The sequence below is a fragment of the Gekko japonicus genome, unplaced genomic scaffold, assembly GCF_001447785.1.
Source record: "Gekko japonicus isolate JY-2015 unplaced genomic scaffold, Gekko_japonicus_V1.1 scaffold114, whole genome shotgun sequence".
NCBI lineage: Eukaryota > Metazoa > Chordata > Lepidosauria > Squamata > Gekkonidae > Gekko > Gekko japonicus.
In genome coordinates this window covers 776,374-795,458 of record NW_015173125.1, presented here as the reverse complement: position 1 = coordinate 795,458, position 19,085 = coordinate 776,374, and the positions used below count along the sequence as shown (strand labels likewise).

The window sequence follows — 19,085 nt, the reverse complement described above, 5'->3', positions numbered from 1 at the left end:
TGACCATGTCAAGCTTACCTTGATTCATAGATCTTACATTCCAGGTTCCTATGTAGTATTGTTCTTTGCAGCATTGGACTTTCCTTTCACCATCAGACACATCCACAACTGAGGGTCCTTTCGGCTTTGGCCCAGCCGCTTCACTCTTTCTGGGGTTACTTGTACTTGTCCTCTGCTCTTCCTCAGTAGCATATTGGACACCTTCCGACCTGAGGGGCTCATCTTCCGGCGTCATATCTTTTAGCCTTTTGATACTGTCCATGGGGTTTTCTTGGCAAAAATACTGGAGTGGGTTGCCATTTCCTTCTCCAGGTGGATCACGCTTGGTCTGAGTTCTCTGCTGTGGCCTGTCCGTCTTGGGTGGCCCTTCACGGCATAGCCCACAGCTTCATTGAACTGCGCAAGCCCCCTCGCCACGACAAGGCAGTGATCCATGAGGGGGACATGCAGGATGGGGGAAGTCAATTGCCTTCCAGCCTCACCCAACAAGGCTTTAGAGATGCAAATGTCAGGACTGGCTGGATACAATGAGATCGTCAAGTAACTCTGTAGTTAGAAAGGTGATATCTAGCAGGGAAGAGAGAATTTGGGAGTTTAAAATGCTAAAAGTGTCTGTTTCTGGAGATTTCAGGAAGGGCTTCTTTGACTCCCCCCCCCTCAGAAGAGCTGGGGAGAGGGAGATGTAAAAAGTCCTTGACATGGGGGGGGTCTCTGTTGGACTGATTCCATCAAGGGCTCTCACCCAGGGTCTGCTCAAGTTCAAGGGTTGCAAGGTACAGTTGTCCCTCTTGGTCGCTGAGGGTAACCGGGCCAGTTTGCGTCCATGGGGTTTTCAGTATCACAAATGAATAGCCTATTCTTATTCTAACCTAAATTAAAAGATTAAATTTTAATCTAAATTAAAAGACGCCTGCTCCTTGGGAATTCCCTTGCTCAGTTTGCTGCTGTGCTGTGAGCATTTCCTTTTAATGAAGGTTTCATAATTTTTAATGCTGAAAGCAGTTCTCTGTACCAAATAGATCTGTGTTGTTTCAGACATGCTCTTTTAAAAGGAGCACCAGAGGAAGGGGAGGGGCAGTCAACTGGCAAGTGGCTACTCCCCCAGTGATGCACAAGTGCAGTAAGCTGTCCCCATGGTAACCAGATGCTGGGTAGCAGGTGACACAGACACAAGGCATGGCATTAGAATGGCTACACAGGGGAGGGAAACTGGGGGCCCTGGGCCTCGCAACATGTAGTTCCTACAAAAGCCAGGTGGTGGCGGTGGTTGCACTGAGAGAAGGAGAAAAAAGCCCCTCCAGGTTTTTAAAAAAGCCAGGTGGCTGGCATGTGCCAGGTGGAGACCTTTGATGGCTTGCTGGACAGAGTGGGTTGTTCCACCACAGGAGACCTTGGATGGCTTGCTGGACAGAGTGGGTTGTTCCACCACACCTTATAAGAAGGTTAGATTAAGAATAGGCTATTCATTTGTGACGTTATAAGGTTTTGAAAACACTCATTTACCTCAGTTTCCTAGGAGCAGGGTTTCCTTCTCTTTCTTTAGCTGCTTAATCTTTCATGCTAGCTGAGATCTTATATAGTCCTTTACAGTATTTCATCTCTGTGTCCAGAGATTTTATAACCTCTTGTCTGACCACCTCCTTGTAGATCATTCCACCTCTTCCTCCTCAAAAGGAAGAGATACAAGCTAGTTGTGGATTTCCAAGTCTCTCTCTCCTGGGTGCAACTCTCTGGCTAGACAATCAAAAGAAAGTGCTTCTTCACTCAACAAGTAATTAAATTTTGGAATTCACTGCCAGTGGATGTAGTGATGGCCATGAGCATAGATGGCTCATGGCTACTATTATTGGTAACTAAAAGGAAGCTCAATATTTAGTAAATTCCTAAAGCCCAGTGCTAAGAGGCAACATCAGGAGAAGGCTTGGCCTCTATGTCCTGTTTGTTATCCCTCCAGGGCTACTGGTTAGTCATTGTGTGAAACAGGATGCTGAAGTGGATGGACCACTGGTCTGATCTAGCAGGGCTCTTTTTTGTACTTATGCTTGGCTGGGGCAAGTGAAGTGATGCTGGGATGGCTAGATTGATTGATGCAGAATACCTTCCTTTCTCCAGGTTCAGTTACAATCCTGACTTCAAGCTGCTTGCACTTATAAATTTTTACTTTCAGTAGTGGCAAAACTACAGGTTTTCTATAAATTCTGGACCAAGACAAAGATCACATCAGATCTGAAATCAAAAAGGAGATTCTGAGTTTTGGGTCGTTTCTGTTTAAAGAATGTAGCTGGTCAATAAAACATATAAACAGCATAGTCTATTTCTTTTTTCAGATTATCAGGCCCATACACTTTTATCAGCCTTATCTTTAGCTTACGGTATTTTAATGTGTGCAATTAATGTATAACATTATACATTTCTTACGTTGATTAGAATAATAAACTGGTAACCGGGGGTAACTGAGAAGGGAAATGATTCTCAAATCATTTCCTTCAGCTGGTATAGAAGCTCCTCTGTGTCAAAACTACTTTGTCACTGATGACTCATTGAAACTTAATATGTCTGAACACTGTTGTTCCCTGTAGGTCTGTCTTTACTTTACAACCACAGATAATGTGAATGCATTTACTCCATAACTGGTTTGATCCCAAGAAGAGCAGTCCAGTCAAATTCCTTCCAGTGGCCAAAGAGACAAATAGTCTGACCTAAAATGTACTTGACTGAGTCTTGAATCACATTCACTGCTTAGCTTAATATATGTTCAAATAACCACATCTTGTTTTGGGACTGGAGAATGAATCTAATAAGTATGTAGAGGTAACAAGAAAAGTTGTAAGAGATTATCTAAGGAAATAAATCATATTCTAGTTGCTTTGAAGAAAGAAAACAGACTTGTGGGTCTGGCATGCTTAAAAGGTGAAAGTTATGTGACCTGGCCGGTTTTCAAGCAATTTATTTCACAGAGTGATAGTTCTAAATGCTTTCTGCTGTCATTTCCAGCTGCTGCCTGTTTTAGTAGATAGTATAACCACTCCATTCAAGTCTGTCTTAGTGAAGTAATGGATATCATTGCTGGCTATTTATTATACCTGTGATGTCTGAGAATCCAAGGTAGATCACTATATATTATTACAATTAATTGTTTTTACACATCCATATTCATGATTCTAAAAGTGTACAGTCCTGCTGCAACTTTCCTCCACAGAGCCTAGAATATCAGTGAAAACCTGTAGAATTGTTTAAATTACTCATTGCTGTTTATTTCAAGGAGATTCAGAGGACATAAGCATAACAGGAAGAACAGATTACTTCTCTGATGCAGCAATCCATTGTGCCTGGCCACATTGCTCCTCATCACAGCTATAAGACTGAAACAGAGCGACTTCCCAAGTATTTACATATTGACTTTCTTAAATCACAGGTTGAGAAATTATGAAAAAAATGACAGATTCATAACATGAGCATATGAAACTGTTTTATAAAGAATCAGACCATTGTTCTATCACAGTCATTATTATCTGCTCAGACTGGCAGTGGCCAGAGGCCTTTCATGTCATCTAATACCAAATCCTTTAAGTGGAGATGCCAAGGACTGAGCCTGAGACCTTCTACATGCAAAGCAGATGCTCTACCACTGAGCTACAACTCATCCCTCATATTAAATCCACCACCTGCCCCCTTTACCCGTGCCCTTCCTGGCTGGTTAAAGCCAGTGTGAAGAGGGTACAAACTTCCCTGGCAGGCATCATTAATCTGTCCTTGGGTTTGGGTGTCTTCCCGGGAATGTTGAAGGAGGTGGTGATGAGGCCGTTGTTGAAAAAACCATTGCTAGATCCTGCTGATCTTGCCAATTAATACCCAGTTTCAAAGTTTCCGTTCCTGGGTTAGGTGGTTGAGCAGGTGGTGACAGAACAACTGCAGGCTTTTCTGGAGGACACATTGGCCTTGGGCCCATTCCAATCCAGCTTCTGTCCTGGCCATAGGATGGTGATGGTGTTGGTCGCCCTTACAGATGATCTCCATAGACAACTTGATTGAGGTGGGTCTGTGGTGCTGTTCTTGTTAGATCTTTCAGCAGCGTTTGACATGGTTGACCATGACCTGTTGACCCACTGCTTCACTGCCACTGGATTACATAGAACAGTCCTTCAGTGGCTGTGCTCCTTTCTTCAAGGGTGGGGACCAAGGGTGGCGCTAGGGAAGAAGGTCTCATCATGGCACCCATTGATGTGCTGAGTCCCTTAGGGGGCAATCCTCTCCCCAATGTTATTTAATATCTACATGCACCCTCTTGCCCAGTTAGTCAGGAGATTCAAGCTTGGGGGTCATCAATAGGTAGATGACACCCAGCTTTATCTGATAATGGACAGACAGATGGATCCCAGAAGATGTGGCTGGAGGCTGTGGTGGGATGGCTAAAGCAGAGCCACCTGAAGCTGAACCCTTCGAAGATGGAGGTCCTCTGGCTAGGCCAGGCGGGTCTGGGTCGAGGAGTTCAGCTTCCCACTCTTGATGGAGTACAGCTAGTACCAACTCCCTCCACCAAGAGTCTGGGTGTGATTCTAGATGCCTCCCTTTCACTGGAGGCTCAGGTTACAAATACAGCCAGGGCAGCGTTTTTCCATCTTTGCCAAGCCCAGCAAGTGACCCCTTACCTGTCCTGTGTAGACCCAGCCACAGTGATCCATGCAACAGTCACCTCTAGATTAGACTACTGTAATTTGCTCTGTGCAGGGCTGCCCTTGAACTTGCTCCGGAAGCCTCAGCTGGTCCAGAATGCAACAGCGGGTGTCTTCACTGGGACCCCTCTGAGAGCACACGTACAACCTGTGCTCTATCAACTGTGCTCTATCAACTCTCCAGATCGAGTACCGAATCAAGTTCAAGGTTTTGGTTCTTACCTTCAAAGCCCAAAATGGTCTGGGACCATCGTATCTGTGGGACCACCTCTCCCTATATACCCCTCAGAGAGCCTTATGCTCTTCCGGTATCAACTTACTAGTGATTCCTGGCCCCAAAATGGTCCGTCTGTCCTTAAGCAGGGCCAGGGCCTTTTCAACCCTGGCCCCAACCTGGTGGAACTCTCTGTCTAGTGAAACTTGGGCCCTGTGGAACTTGGTTCAATTCCGCAGGGCCTGTAAAACCAAGATATTCCACCAGAGATATGGTTAAGGACAGTGATGGCTTTAGAGATATGTGGGCCTCCCTCTTCCCTTCTCTCCCCCTCTCTCCTTCTCTGTGCTGGCTGCCCCCAGTTGTCCCACCTATGATAGATATTAGGGCACCATCTGATGTAGTAAAGATGTCTTAGGCTTAATTTATAATAATTTATAATAACATGGATTTTAAATTGTAATATGCTAGATTATTGTATTTTGAATGGAATGGGATAGAATCACAGAATCATACCGTTGGAAGGGACCTCCAGGATCATCTAGTCCAACGCCCTGCACAATGCAGGACATTTACAAATACCTCCCAGTTACCACTGTTCCATGCCCAGAAGATGACAAAAACCCTCCAAGAGCTCCAACCAAACCGGCCTGGAGAAAAAGTGCTTCCTGACCCCAAAGTGGCGATCAGCATTTCCCTGTGCGTGTAAGAAAGGGCCACGAGAAATAAGCACTGAGGCAGCCCTTCCTGCCCTCTCTCTCATGATCTGCCTGCATTCACAGAATCAGCATTGCTGTCAGATGGCCATCTAGCCTCTGTTTGAAAACCTCCAAAGAAGGAGAGCCCACCACCTCCTGAGAAAGCCTGTTCCACTGAAGAACCACTCTGTCAGGAAGTTCTTCCTAATGTTTAGCCAAAATTCTTCTGATTTAATTTCAACACATTGGTTCTGGTCTGACCTTCTAGGGCAATAGAAAACAATTCCGTACCATTCTCTATACGACAGCCCTTTCAGTACTTGAAGAGGGTTATCATATCACCTTTCAGTCATCTCCTTTCCAGGCTAAACATACCCAGCTCCTTCAACCTTTCCTCATAGGACAGTCTCCAGACGTCTAATAAAATAAAATAAATTTATTAAGAAGTCACAACACTCTGCCTCATATCTGGCAAAGATTCCCATAAGCTGAAACTCAGAGATGTGTGTCTGAGACTTTATTCCCATCCCTTCGTTGACCTTGCTGTAGAAGAATGGATAATGGGGGCAGGCTCAGTTTATGACTGATTAGGAAATGTACAACTTAATTCCCTTGGGGGGGGGTTAGTTTTTGATCTTATATCAGTAGCAACAGCTCTTTTTTGTTATAATTTGATTTTTAAAATCTTGGTATACAATTTATAAAAGCCTATGAAATCACATCTCAAAATGTTACCAATGCAGCATTGTCTATGGGCACACATAGAGTATTTTGTCCCGTTTGCTCCAATCCATCACAGCATTCGGGATACCATTCCATGCTGTCATAGATCTCACAGTTAAGAAATATTTTTTGTGATATGCCTAAATGTTCTTACTCTGAAATTCATGAGGTTGTTTCTAGTATGACCTCCTTAAATAAAAATGTTTGACATAAAGTGCCTGGCCTGTGGGACTTAGGGAATTTAAGTCACACCACTTTCCATAGCCCACTGTATTAAAAAGAGTGAAGTAGTTATCAGAAGTGTACTTATGATTTCATTTAACAAACCCAGTAACTCCTTATCTGGGTGGATTTAGGTAGTCATTTAGTGCAAAGCGTAAGCATTTCTATAATCCTTGAGTTATTCTTTAAAACATCTTTCCTCTTGTATGTTCACATCTGATAATCCTCTGTATTTGTTTTTGTGGCAAGGCTTTACTTGGGTTCCACATTGCAGTACCTTAAATTTTGAAGCACAGTTGGTTAGGAACTTGAATTTAAGCCAGTAATACTGGAGAAAATCTGTCGAAAGCCCTTGCCTTGGATCTACCTGTATGCAGAATAAACTGTTTGCCTCACAGAATGAATTTTCTGAGACTTTTTTAATAGATAAAGCATGGTGATTGGTGAACTTAGACCTGTCCTGTTTATGTAGATTGATTTCCTCAGAGTTCACTCAATTCTAGGACACGTAGGCAGCCTCCTGCAGTTTGGATGCACACTTATCCTCTAGGGGAGGAAAGTCCAGGGCTTCTTTTGTAAAAAAAAAAAGCCCAGCAGGAACTCATTAGCATAATAGGCCACACCCAACAGCAGAAACTCATTAGCATATTACATCACACCCCTGACAGCACAGCTCAATAGCATATTAGGCCACACCCCCATGTTACCAGAAGTGTGGTCATCCAGCCACACCCACCTTTTGCTTCTTATTCTGTTTACTTTGTTAATTGTCAAAACCCAGAGCTTTTTTTGTAGCAGGAACTTCTTTGCATGTTAGGCCACACACCCCTAATGTAGCCAATCCTAATGAGTTTCTGCAGTTGGGTGTGGCCTATTATGCTAATGAGTTCCTGCTGGGCGTGGCCAACTCGGGAGCCAGCCAGAACTCCGTTCCTGTGCGTTCCTGCCCAAAAATAGTCCTGGGGAAATCAAATGAGCAAATCTAAAACCACTAATAGTTTGTATTAGCATCTTTTACCAGGCATCAAGTTACGAATTAGCTATGATGTGTTAATATCTTAGACCCTCTTCAAGTAGTAAAGGGACTGTTTCCCCCAAAGTACTGTATCAGAGAGCTAGTTTGGTATAGTGGTTAAGTGCACAGACTCAGATCTGAGAGAGCCGGGTTTGATTCCCCACTTCTCCACATGCAGCTGCTGGGTGACCTCGGGTCAGCCACAGTTCTCACAGAGCTGTTCTCTTGAGCCCTCTCAGCCCCACCTACCTCACAGGGTGTCTGTTGTGAGGAGAGAAGGGAAGGAGATTGTAAGCCACTCTGAGTGAAGGGCGGGGTATCAATCCAATCTCCTCCTCCTCCTCCTCCTTCCTTGGACCTTGCCATGTTTCAGTTTCAATTTGATTTGATTTAATTTCAACTTTAATCTGGCTATCACAGTATACTTTGTTTTATGATTCCATATGAGATGTGTCGCATAATAAATTAGAGGAGCAATTCTTGAGTAGCTGTACTTGTTCTTGACATGGAAGCCCCAGAGACTAGTGACTGGAGACCAACTCCCCCCCCCCAATCCTTTTTCATTCAATGTTCATTTGGTAAGAATAGTGGTGGGGCTTTATTGACAGAGTTGAATCAATAGCCTCTTTTAAGGCACCAAAAATCCTAAATTAGGGACTTGCCCACTGAGACTCAGGTGTCTTACTCTCTGTGTTAACATGGTAACTTACAGAAGACATGAGTTGCTGGTCTGTTAGTAACCGCAATACACTATTCATGTAGCCAGAGGGTAAATTACAGTTTCCAGTCCAGCAGGGATAAGGTAAGTCTATCTATGAAGCCGCTAACTCTGGCCTGGTTCCCCATTCGGGCTCAGAGTGAACTGCTTGTAAACTATCTGTCTGCTTCACTGCCTGCATGCTACTAGACCACAAGACCTGTCACTGTTGGGTTCCCTTCACAACTCACATTCCAAAATGAGCAAAGTAGCTATGCTCTTCCCATATCCTGATTCTCTTCAAGTCCCAGCTTACTTCTCCCCCTTAATTCCACCTGCATTGAGCTCTAACTTTCTGTTTCAGTTGCACTCTATGGGGTTTTCTAGAGCAAACATCCTTCTGATGGTATCTTCTGTTTATTGTCACATGTTCCTCCCTCATGGCTTCCTTCTTGCACAGCATCCCACATGGTGCAATTCCCCACAGCGCACAAAGATAACCTCTGACATTTTTATATTTATTTTAGAAAGTGGCTTAATATAACAAAATGTCTATTTATAGAAAGAAGAATATTTTGTTTGTGTACAGTAAAGATAGCACACACAGGCATGGTTCATGGTCCACTGTTTTGGTGTTGTGTTTGTTTAATTTACAGTCCAAATGGAAACTTGGGAAATCTAGTCATCTCCTTAGTGCAGCTGTTTAGATTTCACTTACACACTACTATAGTGTTCAAGATATTCTTTTCCCCCCCCTAATGCAGGTTATTCAAGCAGTCTTTTTTGGGATCTGCGTACTGACTGACCTTTCCAGCCTTCTGACCAAAGGAAATGACAGCCAAGAACAAGAAAGACAACTAAAAAAGCTAATTTCCCTCCGTGACTGGATGATGGCTGTCTTAGCTTTTCCTATTGGAGTTGTAAGTAACATACAAAGTTATTAATGCCCTTCCAGTTTGGCCTGGATAACTATAGCATTATTTTCAGTCCCTAAAAATATTTATTGGATTCAGGGGTCATTTCCTGCGGGAGCGCACAGGAGCGGAGCTCCGGCAGTAAAGAGCCCAGGGGGCGGGCACATGCAACAAGCCCCACCCTCTGCTCCCAGCAGCCCTCAGTCAGAGGAAGAAGCAGGCAGGTAAGTTGCAGTCCAAGACAGTCCAGTGGGACCTTTAAGACCAAGTTTTATTCAGGTACAAGCTCTCCCTCCTCTGCGAGGACAGATCTGCACACACACACCCCGCAATAGCTAGCAATTCAAAACAGTCCAGTGGAGCCTGAGTGGTGGGTGTTGCCTTCTGACACACTTCCAGTGATGTCAGGGAGTGGGGCATATGCAAATAAGTTATGCTAATGAGCTCCTGCACCTCTTTTTCTACGAAATGACCCCTGATTGGATTTAACAATAAATGGTCATTAAAAAGGAATACTCAATGCTCATTTCACATATCCTGGAAGGATGTGTCATTTACTCATCACATCTGTCGGGACCTTGCAAGAAAATGTTGCATTGAAGGGGTTTCTGTTGTGCCTCTCCTCTTGCTGCAGGACAACCTCAACCCAATGGAAATTTCCAAACAACAAGCTGACTCTTTGAAAAATAATCCTCAGGCTGAGTATGGCTTAAGGAGATACTCCTTTAGCTCTCCTAAGGCGGGAGATACTCCAAAAAATTTCCCAGCTCATGTTCAGCCCCATGAATGTTTTAAAAGCAGAGAGTGAGGTTGCTGCCACTGCTTGTGTCAGGCTGGCAGTAGAGTTGGCACGGCTACTGACAAGTGGATGTAAAGAGACTCTTTCTCCTGCCTTGTCTCTCTTAGCACCTTGTGTACAACCTGTGGTGTGCCTGCTACACTGGCTTCCAGTGGAATACCGAGTCAGATTCAAGGTGCTGGTATTGACCTTTAAGGCCTTGAGCAGTTTGGGACCTGCATATATCTGGGACCCTCTCCTCTGGTACGTCCCTGGGAGAGTGTCACACTCTGTTGAGATCAATCTGCTGGTGATCCCTGGCCCCAAGGATATTTGGCTGTCCTCGACCAGAGCCAGGGCCTTTTTGGCCCTGAATTCGACCTGGTGGAACTTTCTGCCAACTTCTATCAGGGCCCTGCAGGACTTAATCAAATTCTACAGGGCCTGTAAGGCAGAGATGTTCTTGCTAGGCTTTTGGTTGAGGACAGCAATGATTTTCTATCAAAGCTTCTTCCATCTTGCTCCCTTTGGCCTCCTCCTTAACCTTCCCACAAGACAGAACAGTCCAGAGTAAGTTTTAAATTATGGATGCCATCTGGAGATTATCAAAGTAGGAATATTGATCTTTGGATTTTAATCTGTGTTTTTTGGTATGTTTTTAACCTGTTGTAAATCACTCAGAACCCTGTGCACTCAGGGACTGGGCAATTCAGAAATTCAATACATAATAATAAATAATAATAATACTCTTTCCAAAGAAGCTAAGAGAATCAGTGCGGGATAGTAGCTGAAGTCCTGGGCTAGGGCAAGGGACTTCTGAGTTCAATGTAACCTACTTCAAAGGGTTGTTTTGAGGATAAAATGGAGGAGGAGAGAGCCATGTACAATGTCCTGAGCTCCTTGAAGAAAGGCAGCATAAAAAGGCAGCAAATGAATAAATTAGAAATAAGAGGCAACATTGAAGCCAGCACCCGAAGACCTGCCTTGGACACATCCGAAAGAGCATCTGAAGTGCCAGTGGAGGCATTCTTTGTGTCTCTATATGTGACTGTGTTACTGATTGCAAAGCACAATTGATTCACACGACAAGTTCTTTTCACCAAGCATTCACATTCACTCCAGTGTTTTCAATCAGTGTGTCTTGTGTGTGCAGAATAAGCAACAAATGGAATTATTCCTGCTTTTTTAGCAAAAGCCAAACCTGAGATATATGGGTACCTCTAAAATGCCAGCTTTGCCTACCATGCCTTGTTGCTTGTCTTCTAGGACATGCAACCATCACACCTGGCTCTGTACCCGCTCAAGGATTCTGCATTTCCTCCTCAGAGTTCTAAGTGGTCCTTGCTGCCTGTCCACTCTGTTGTACTGCTGCTTGCCTTGCCTTCTTGGGATGCCAGAAGTAAGCTGCTGGCCATTGTATAATACTGCCTGCCAGACACCCCTCTCTGTGTGCTCTGTAACTCTGCCTGGCTGTCGGATTGTGCAAAATGCTTCCTGCTGTATAACTCTGTTTGCTTTCTAGGAGTGCCAAAGTTGCTTTGCCCCACCTCTCTAAGTCTGATTGCCTTATGGCAATCAAAGGCTACCTCAGCTTGCTCTGCTACATGAGAATACCCTTGGGGTACAAGTATTTAAGTCCACAAGCCAAAGCAGTTTTAGTACCAAGACTGAAGCCACACAGATATGGGTCAATATAATGTTGCATTGAGAAAAATCCCCAGAGTACATCATACTGAGGGTCTTTGCCCAGCTGGCTGGTAATTTAGTAGGGTTGCCAACCTCAAGGCAGCCTAGGGCTGCCAAATGCAGCCGGGGGGCGGGGAATCCCCCGCTTCGGAGCCCCGATTTCCGGCGCGCTGGAATCGGGGCCCGGGGGAAACCCCACCCCTGCGTACACGTCACCCGAAAGTGACGTCGCACGCTGGGGGCGGGGCCACGCCATTTGAGGGGGAAAGTGTGACGTCACTTCCGGGTGACGTGCACCCGGCGCGCGCGCGCACAACCCCGACATCGTCCGGGAGCCCCCCGCTCCCGGGCAATTTAGATTTGGCAACCCTAAGGCAGCCTGGAGATCTCCTCTGAGATTACAGCTGATCCCCTGATTACATGGATCAGTTCCCCCTGGAGGAAATGGCTGCTTTGGAGGGTGGACTCTGTGGCATTATACCCTGTTGAGGTCCTGACCCCACCCTCCCCAAACCCTCCTCTCCCCAGGCTGCAGCATGAAATCTCCAGGAATTTCTCAGTGGCAGTCTAAAGATATTTTTTTCCAGCAGCAGTTTCATAATGACCTCCTTAAAACGAGCAGAACCTACCATCTATAATGAAAAGAAACATTTATCAACACCTGGACTAAACTGGAAAGCCTCTTCTGGTTTGCAAGAACCAGCCAGAGCTTGGATTCGCATGTGAGCAGTTGTACTTTTCTGAGAACATCCTCTAGTGTCTTCAGCTGAAACTCACTCAAGCAAATGCAACAAACAGAGTCTGTGGGCAACTTCTCCATGGAGCTGCAGAATGGCATCCAAGACAGAGTGGAAGTAAGCCATTGGGAACACAATTCCATCACAATTACGGCCCAGCCATGACAGGCCTTTTATCTCTCAAAGAGCTTTACTGTATAGCGCATCATTGACACAGTGGTGACGGTCAAGTAGGATTTCTTCATCACCGTGTCAGACACAAAGAAGGTTTTCAAATTAACTATACTCTGTCCTGGATTGTAGTTGTTCTGAGTTTTCCAGCATATTTGTAGGAAGCAATTTTGCAACTAACAAGATTTTTTGGGGACCCTTAATAACGGAAGTAAGGGGAAGCCTCACAAGACAAAGAGCAAGTCAGCAGACAAAAGGTTACCTGTCAGACTGAAGATCCTAGTCATATACTCCAGCTGTATGGCTGCCAGCTCTGGGGTGAGAGATACTTGGAGATTTGGGGTGTGGAGCCTGAAGAGGGTGTGGTTTGGGGAGGTGAGGTGAGGGACTACAGTGGGGTGTAATGCCATAGAGTGCCACCCTCCAAAGCGGCCATTTTCTCCAGGTGGAACTGATCTCTGTTGCCTGGAGAACGGTTGTCATCCCAGGAGATCTCCAGCCACCACCTGCAGATTGGCAACCTTCCTCCATCTGTAGAAACCTACTGAGAGATTTTGGCATCCACTTTACACTTCTGATTTTTGTTAAGGAAATACATTTCATTCACCTCAGGGATCTTGTTATCCATCGGTGTATCTGCACACAAAGTAAACAATACCCTCACTTTCCCCTTGGTCTAAAATGCATCTTCCCTGTAGAAATAAGTATTAATATTTTAATTTAGATTAGCTAGAGTGCTCACAGTGGATCATTCCAGAGGGATTTATTTTCTGCCTACAGTGGAATCAAGAGGGAATTCCGAAATAGGAAAATAAACAGATGTGAATAAAGTGTTTGTTATATTTCTGATTAAAATTAATGTAGTAACGCCACAAAAGAAGCCAGTTGCCCTAAACATATAAATTAATGTTATCCAAGCCCATTACTTTTTCCATACAATTTAATTGTTTTTTCTATTATAAATTGAATCCATAAACCTAATGCAAAATCCATAATTCATTCAACTATACCCATATAAAAGTTCCTCTATTATATAAGCCAGATCTTCTTGTAGTCCTTCCTGTTAAATATAAACACACCATCTGCCCCTTTTTTCAAACCCAGCACTTCACTAAGTTTAATACATTTTTCACAAATTCCCTATGAAAACTTGTTCCAGAAATCATTGCAAATCCTAAAACACTGAGCAAAAAATTTCTGTGCATGATTCCTCTTATTATAATCTTGGCTTTTTTCTAAGTAATTTAACCAAAGATAAAACAAAAACATTCACACAATCATATGAGTTCCAAGAGTCATTCTTAATTTTTTCTTCTCTTGGTTAAGCATACAGATTTTTCTCTTTTAAAAAATGTTCTCAGCCCAAAAATCTGGGTGAAGAAAATAATAGTTCTTTAAGTCACACATTAACACATAACTGTGGCCAGGCTATCATATTAATTTCAAGACAAAATGCTCAATAGTCAACATCTCTTAAGGAAATATAGACAAGCGACTGGTGAGGTATCATGGAAGGGAATATTCTTTCACCATTCTTTCTCTGACTCTTTACCTTCCCTGGCCAGTACTTAAAGCAATCAATCAATCAGTTTATTACGGTCAAAGACCCGTCAAACAGCATACAAAATCAAAAACAATCTCCAGGTTATCGAGAAGTGTTACAGAGAAAAGACATCATGAGGAGTATTAAGGAGGTGCTTACGCTTTATAATTGCAATAAAAAGAAATGTAGCAACCTTCCTTGATATTGCCATGGATTTGTCCTCCAGTAAGTATTTCAGCAAAAGTTCCTCGGACTGGATTACTAGTTGTCCTTGGAACCTAAATGACCTTATCAGGGGCATAATTAAAAGGGCTCTTTCTTCTGCGGTACTTAAAGCCTTTTTCCTTCTATCCTTTCACCCACCTACTATTTTTTCTGGTTTTCCTTTTGGCAGCCTCTGCCCACCACTGGTTCGTTTACCCACCTTTTTTCTTTTCTTGTCTCCTGGCTTTAGGATAGCCTTTTTCCATTTTCACCATTTTTGTTCCCCCCTTTCCAATATTATCTTCCCTCCCTGCTATCTTTTACCATTTTTAACATTTCTTGGAAGTCTTAGTAAATGTTATTTGGGGATTGCCCAGCAATCTCGAAATGTGTGGATTTTTTTTTTTATCGAGACTATAAGGCCATTGTTCAGAATTATATAGAATGCTAATTTTAAAAAGAATTTTGAAAAATCCTTTAGCACCTGTTTTTTCAGTGCCTATAGCTGTGTTAGACTGTAGGAGCAACAAAAAAAGGGAGTCCAATGGCATCTTAAAGATTAATAAAATTTATTCCAGCATGAGTCAGAGCTCACTTTAGCTGCTTCCATATGGGGGTGGGGAAAGGCACCTATGTCGGTAGAGCTGAGTAAAAGGCAGCCAAAGTTACATAAATTCTGCTGGGAAAGGTTACAGTCCCTTCCCTGCAGACCTGAGTCAGTATTAAGAAAGGTTGGAAGACACAGCCATCTAACTCAGCCCACAAGTCAGGGGGAGAGTGGGAGAAAGAGAAAGGGGGACCCACTGCTAGATCCCAGAGTGACAGAACTCAGAGCTTCCCTGCAATCCTCCTTCCTCTGCTCTTCTGTTTAATAAAGCAAGGGCCTTGTTTTGAAACTGGAAGGCAACATATTACTCCAATAAGATAGTTTCAGAGAGTAGCCATGTTGGCCTGCGGTAGAACAGCTAGATTTGAATCTGGTAGCATCTTAGGGTGCAGTCACACGGTCCTTTTGATCAGGATTCGCCGCTGTTCCCTCTCGCATTTAAATTTTCCGTTCATATGTGCCAATCCGCCTCCTGTGCCGAAGCAGGCTCACTCCCACAATGTGGTTCTGAGTTTTCCTGCCCCCGGGAAAATCAAGTAGTTTCCTGGCACTTGTGCTCTGATTGCGTGATTTCACCCATCTGGACAGCCATCTTTCGCAATGATTGCGATTAGGGCCGTCTGACGGCTCTTTGTGCGATTAAAAAAAAACCTTCCAGCTTTGAGCGCTTGAGCAAACAAGCGCTCATCCTGCTTGGAGAAAAGTCCTGCCCGCCCCAGGAGTGAAACTGCAGTGGGCAGCAGGAGCGGAGGGGGGTGAGTGCCGTGCCAGCTTTCAGACTTGCAGGTGAGCGGGCGGCAGATCCACACACCAAGCTGGGCCATCCCTCGGCTGGAGGAGGAGGCAGCGGAGGTGGTGAGTGTGACTTACGGGCTTGGAGGCGGGAACGAGAGGCGGGGGCTCCAGCAGCTTGGACGGGGGGGTCGGCAAGGAGGATGGGGGAGACGGTGGGGCTGAGTCTTTGTGGGGCGACGGTGGCAGCAGCAGCAGTGCACCACCCCCCACAGCAGCGGCAGGAGCAGCAGCCGCCCGAACCTGCCCCGTGGCCGTCAGGATCACCGGTGCAGTGGAGGCTCCACTGCAGCCCCAATGAGGCGAGCTAAGCGCAGCAGCCCTCTCGGCTAGTTGGGCAGCAAGAGGCGGCTTGCTCGAGGCAGGCAGGGGAAGGATTTTCTTTACGATCTGACAGGCGAGCGGGTGGTGGAAGAGAGGGGCCGGCTTCATCTAATCAGCCCAACCCAAAGAAAAATGTTCCAGATTAAATTAAAGTGGGAACAAAGCACAATTATCTTGCCGGTGTGACCACAGCCTTAGAAACCAACAAGATTTTCAGGGTATTTGGGGGATATGAGCTTTCGCATCTGATGAAGGGAGCTTTAATTCTCAAAAGCTTGTACCCTGAAATACCCTGAATATCTTGTTGGCCTCTAAGGTGCTACTAGATTCAAATCTAGCTATGTTACTCCAATAGTAAAAGCAAGAGCAAGACCCATCAGTATTCCCAGTGCTGTAGAATATGTCATGACCGCCCTTCAGGACACAGAACAGAATATGGAAGAGGATTTTGGCCAGTGTTGCAAGACACATTTTGTTCTTCATTCAAAGAACTTCTGTTAATATTTAGGTTGACACAAAGCAAATATACAGGCTTCATGAAAGCCTTAAATTACATTAATTGGAATTTTCACATAAGGTTGTGGTTAAGGGCATGCAAATAGCAAGTTACAGTTGTTCTTTTCACTTGTTTGTCATGCTCATTCATCTTTCTTCAGTTTGTGGTCTCGTTACCCAAACTCTTTCTTCTCTCTCCTCTTGAGTCAGTAGTCATTTCCTGATGTTAAACACTTAACACAAAGAAAGCTTGCCATGTTGCTTTCTGGACTATTAAAGTAGAAGGGGAAAATGGAAAGATGTTTTTTTCCAAAGTAGGGAGAGAAAAATTGGGTTGTGAGTATTATTCATAATGTTGCTCATGCTGCTATGAAGCTGGGCTACGTATGACAACCTGGTTCTGCCCATACAAATAACTCCAAAGGCACCATTTGTATTTTAGTGCAGTGTGTGAGTAATCAAGGAAGGCCCCACTAGTGAAACTTGAGTATACTGATTTGCTTTCTTCTCATTATTTGGGTGCATTCACAGGATAGGCTGAAATTCATATTTTAATTTTTAATGGTTTCACAGTAATCTCCTGACCACATACATTAGGCATACTCACAAAGAAACTTGTTCACACATTTCCATGGTTATGCATTCCTTTATCACATGAAGAAGGCTTTTATTGCACAAAGAGTCCCTTACTGTTTCTTCCAAAGAATGACAAAGATTCTAATTAATGTCATTGTTGAAAACAAAGTCATAAAACACATGTGCTCTTTTTTACTGGGTTTTTTTCTGGGTTCACCAACTAAGTAACTAGTGGTACAATTAGGGTTGCCAAGTCCTACCTGTTGCTGCAGCGGGGGACTCCCGGCTTGCTCCTGGAGTGCGCGTACGCCGCAACCACATCACCCAGAAGTGACACAACCACGCCGGGCACGCTGGGGGTGGGGCCATGACTATCCGTGGGAAAACAGAAAGCCATAAAATGCCCCTTGATAGTGCAACAGTGCTACCCAAAACATTGCAATCAAAAGGCTTTGGAGGATTAATTCTGGTAAGGATTGTACCTAGGTTTGCCAAGTCCTTCCGGGGGGTGGGGAAACCCCCACCCCAAAGGCCTGTTCCCCGCCACCAGCGGATCGGGCCCCAGAACCCACCCCCAAAGTACGCAATGTGCACGTCACCCGGAAGTGACGCAACCATGCCAGGCACGCTGGAGGCGGGGCCACGGTCATCCGAGGGAAAACTCTATGGATTTGTTTCACAGTATCTTCCTTGGTTAGAGGTTACAGGGTTAGGTGTAAAGGTTTTGGAACACGGGTCAATAGTTTTTTTTAGAGGAGCAGCATGACATATTGACAGCTTCTGTTTCTCCGTTAAGGCACTTCTCCTTTTTATTAACAAAATAGCATCTTGCAAAGTTAGAAATTGTAGAATCCAATTTGATTTCTCTGAAATAAGGAAAGTGGAACCACGTGAGCATAAAACTGTACCCAGTTGTACTTGAAAACAAACAACATTATAAACCTCACCATGGTTTGCATGGTGGTCACCAAAAGTATGATGCCTGGATTTTCTGGAGTGGAGAGTTAGCTAAAATTAGAATAGCCTTTGTGTACCCTTTTTTCACCTGTGTTTGGACTTTCGTTAAACAGCTCTCACCACCTGGAGCACCAGATGGTTGCAGCCAATTTTGCTGAACCAGTTCCATTCATTAGATGACTTTGGTTAGGAAACAGATGGAATGTTCTCTCTCTTTTTTTTTTCATTTTTACCTCATTGGCAAAGTCTGCAAGCTTTCCTTGCTTCATGAGATACATCATGTGTTTGCCAGCTTCGTTAGATTCACTCTGTTATGGGTCCAGCTCAGCTCTTAATACTATCCATTAATACAGGCCCTGCTTTTCGCACGCCACCATTGCAACTGATGTCCCCATTGCATATGTTTCATGTGCAATTCATGCAGGTTCACTTTGACTGTTTGCAATATAGCACATGTTTCTAAGAAGCAAGGAAAGCAACAGGAGATTATTAACAAATTCTCTGTCATCCAGCCGTTTATTCAGTTGAATGTCAACAGCATTAAAAAAAAAGAAAGAAGGAATATGGTGCCATTGTCAATACTGGCATGACAGGGTTCTGGTCAGTCATCTCTATATCTATTTGTCAAGTGTGGGTCAATCTGCAGATATTTAAATGTGCAGATTGTGCTCACACTGACATATTTTTCTCCAAACTTGAGGGACATCCCAGGTTTCCAGAAAAATCCGAAAACCTTTAAAAAAATTACATTGGGGTTTTTAAATCTTCTCAAAACAATATTGTTGTCTGTGCATGTGCAGACAATGAACCTAACTCTTCCTCTGTTTGATGTAGGGCTACTAAGTGGGGGCGGGTGGCGGGTAAACCCCCGCTTTGGAGGCCTGATTTCTGATGCTGTGGAATCGGGCCCCAGGGGGAACCCCACCCCTGCGTGCGCATCACCAGGAAGGGACGTGGGCACGCTGGGGTCGGGGCCACGGCCATACAAGGGAAAACTCTATGGTTTTCCCTTGTATGGCCGTGGCCCCGGCCCAGCGTGCTGTTACGGCAGGACCAGGG

General features: G+C 44.4%; 1 protein-coding gene across 1 annotated transcript in view; it reads left to right on the top strand.

The window, feature by feature from the left end:
* AIG1 (androgen-induced 1) overlaps positions 1-19,085 on the top strand; it is a 174,225-nt gene that overhangs the window by 44,398 nt on the left and 110,742 nt on the right. The window contains exon 2 of the mRNA XM_015421989.1: positions 9,007-9,162. Within this exon, the coding sequence (XP_015277475.1) occupies positions 9,007-9,162 (156 nt within the window). The remainder of the gene's footprint in view (positions 1-9,006; positions 9,163-19,085) is intronic.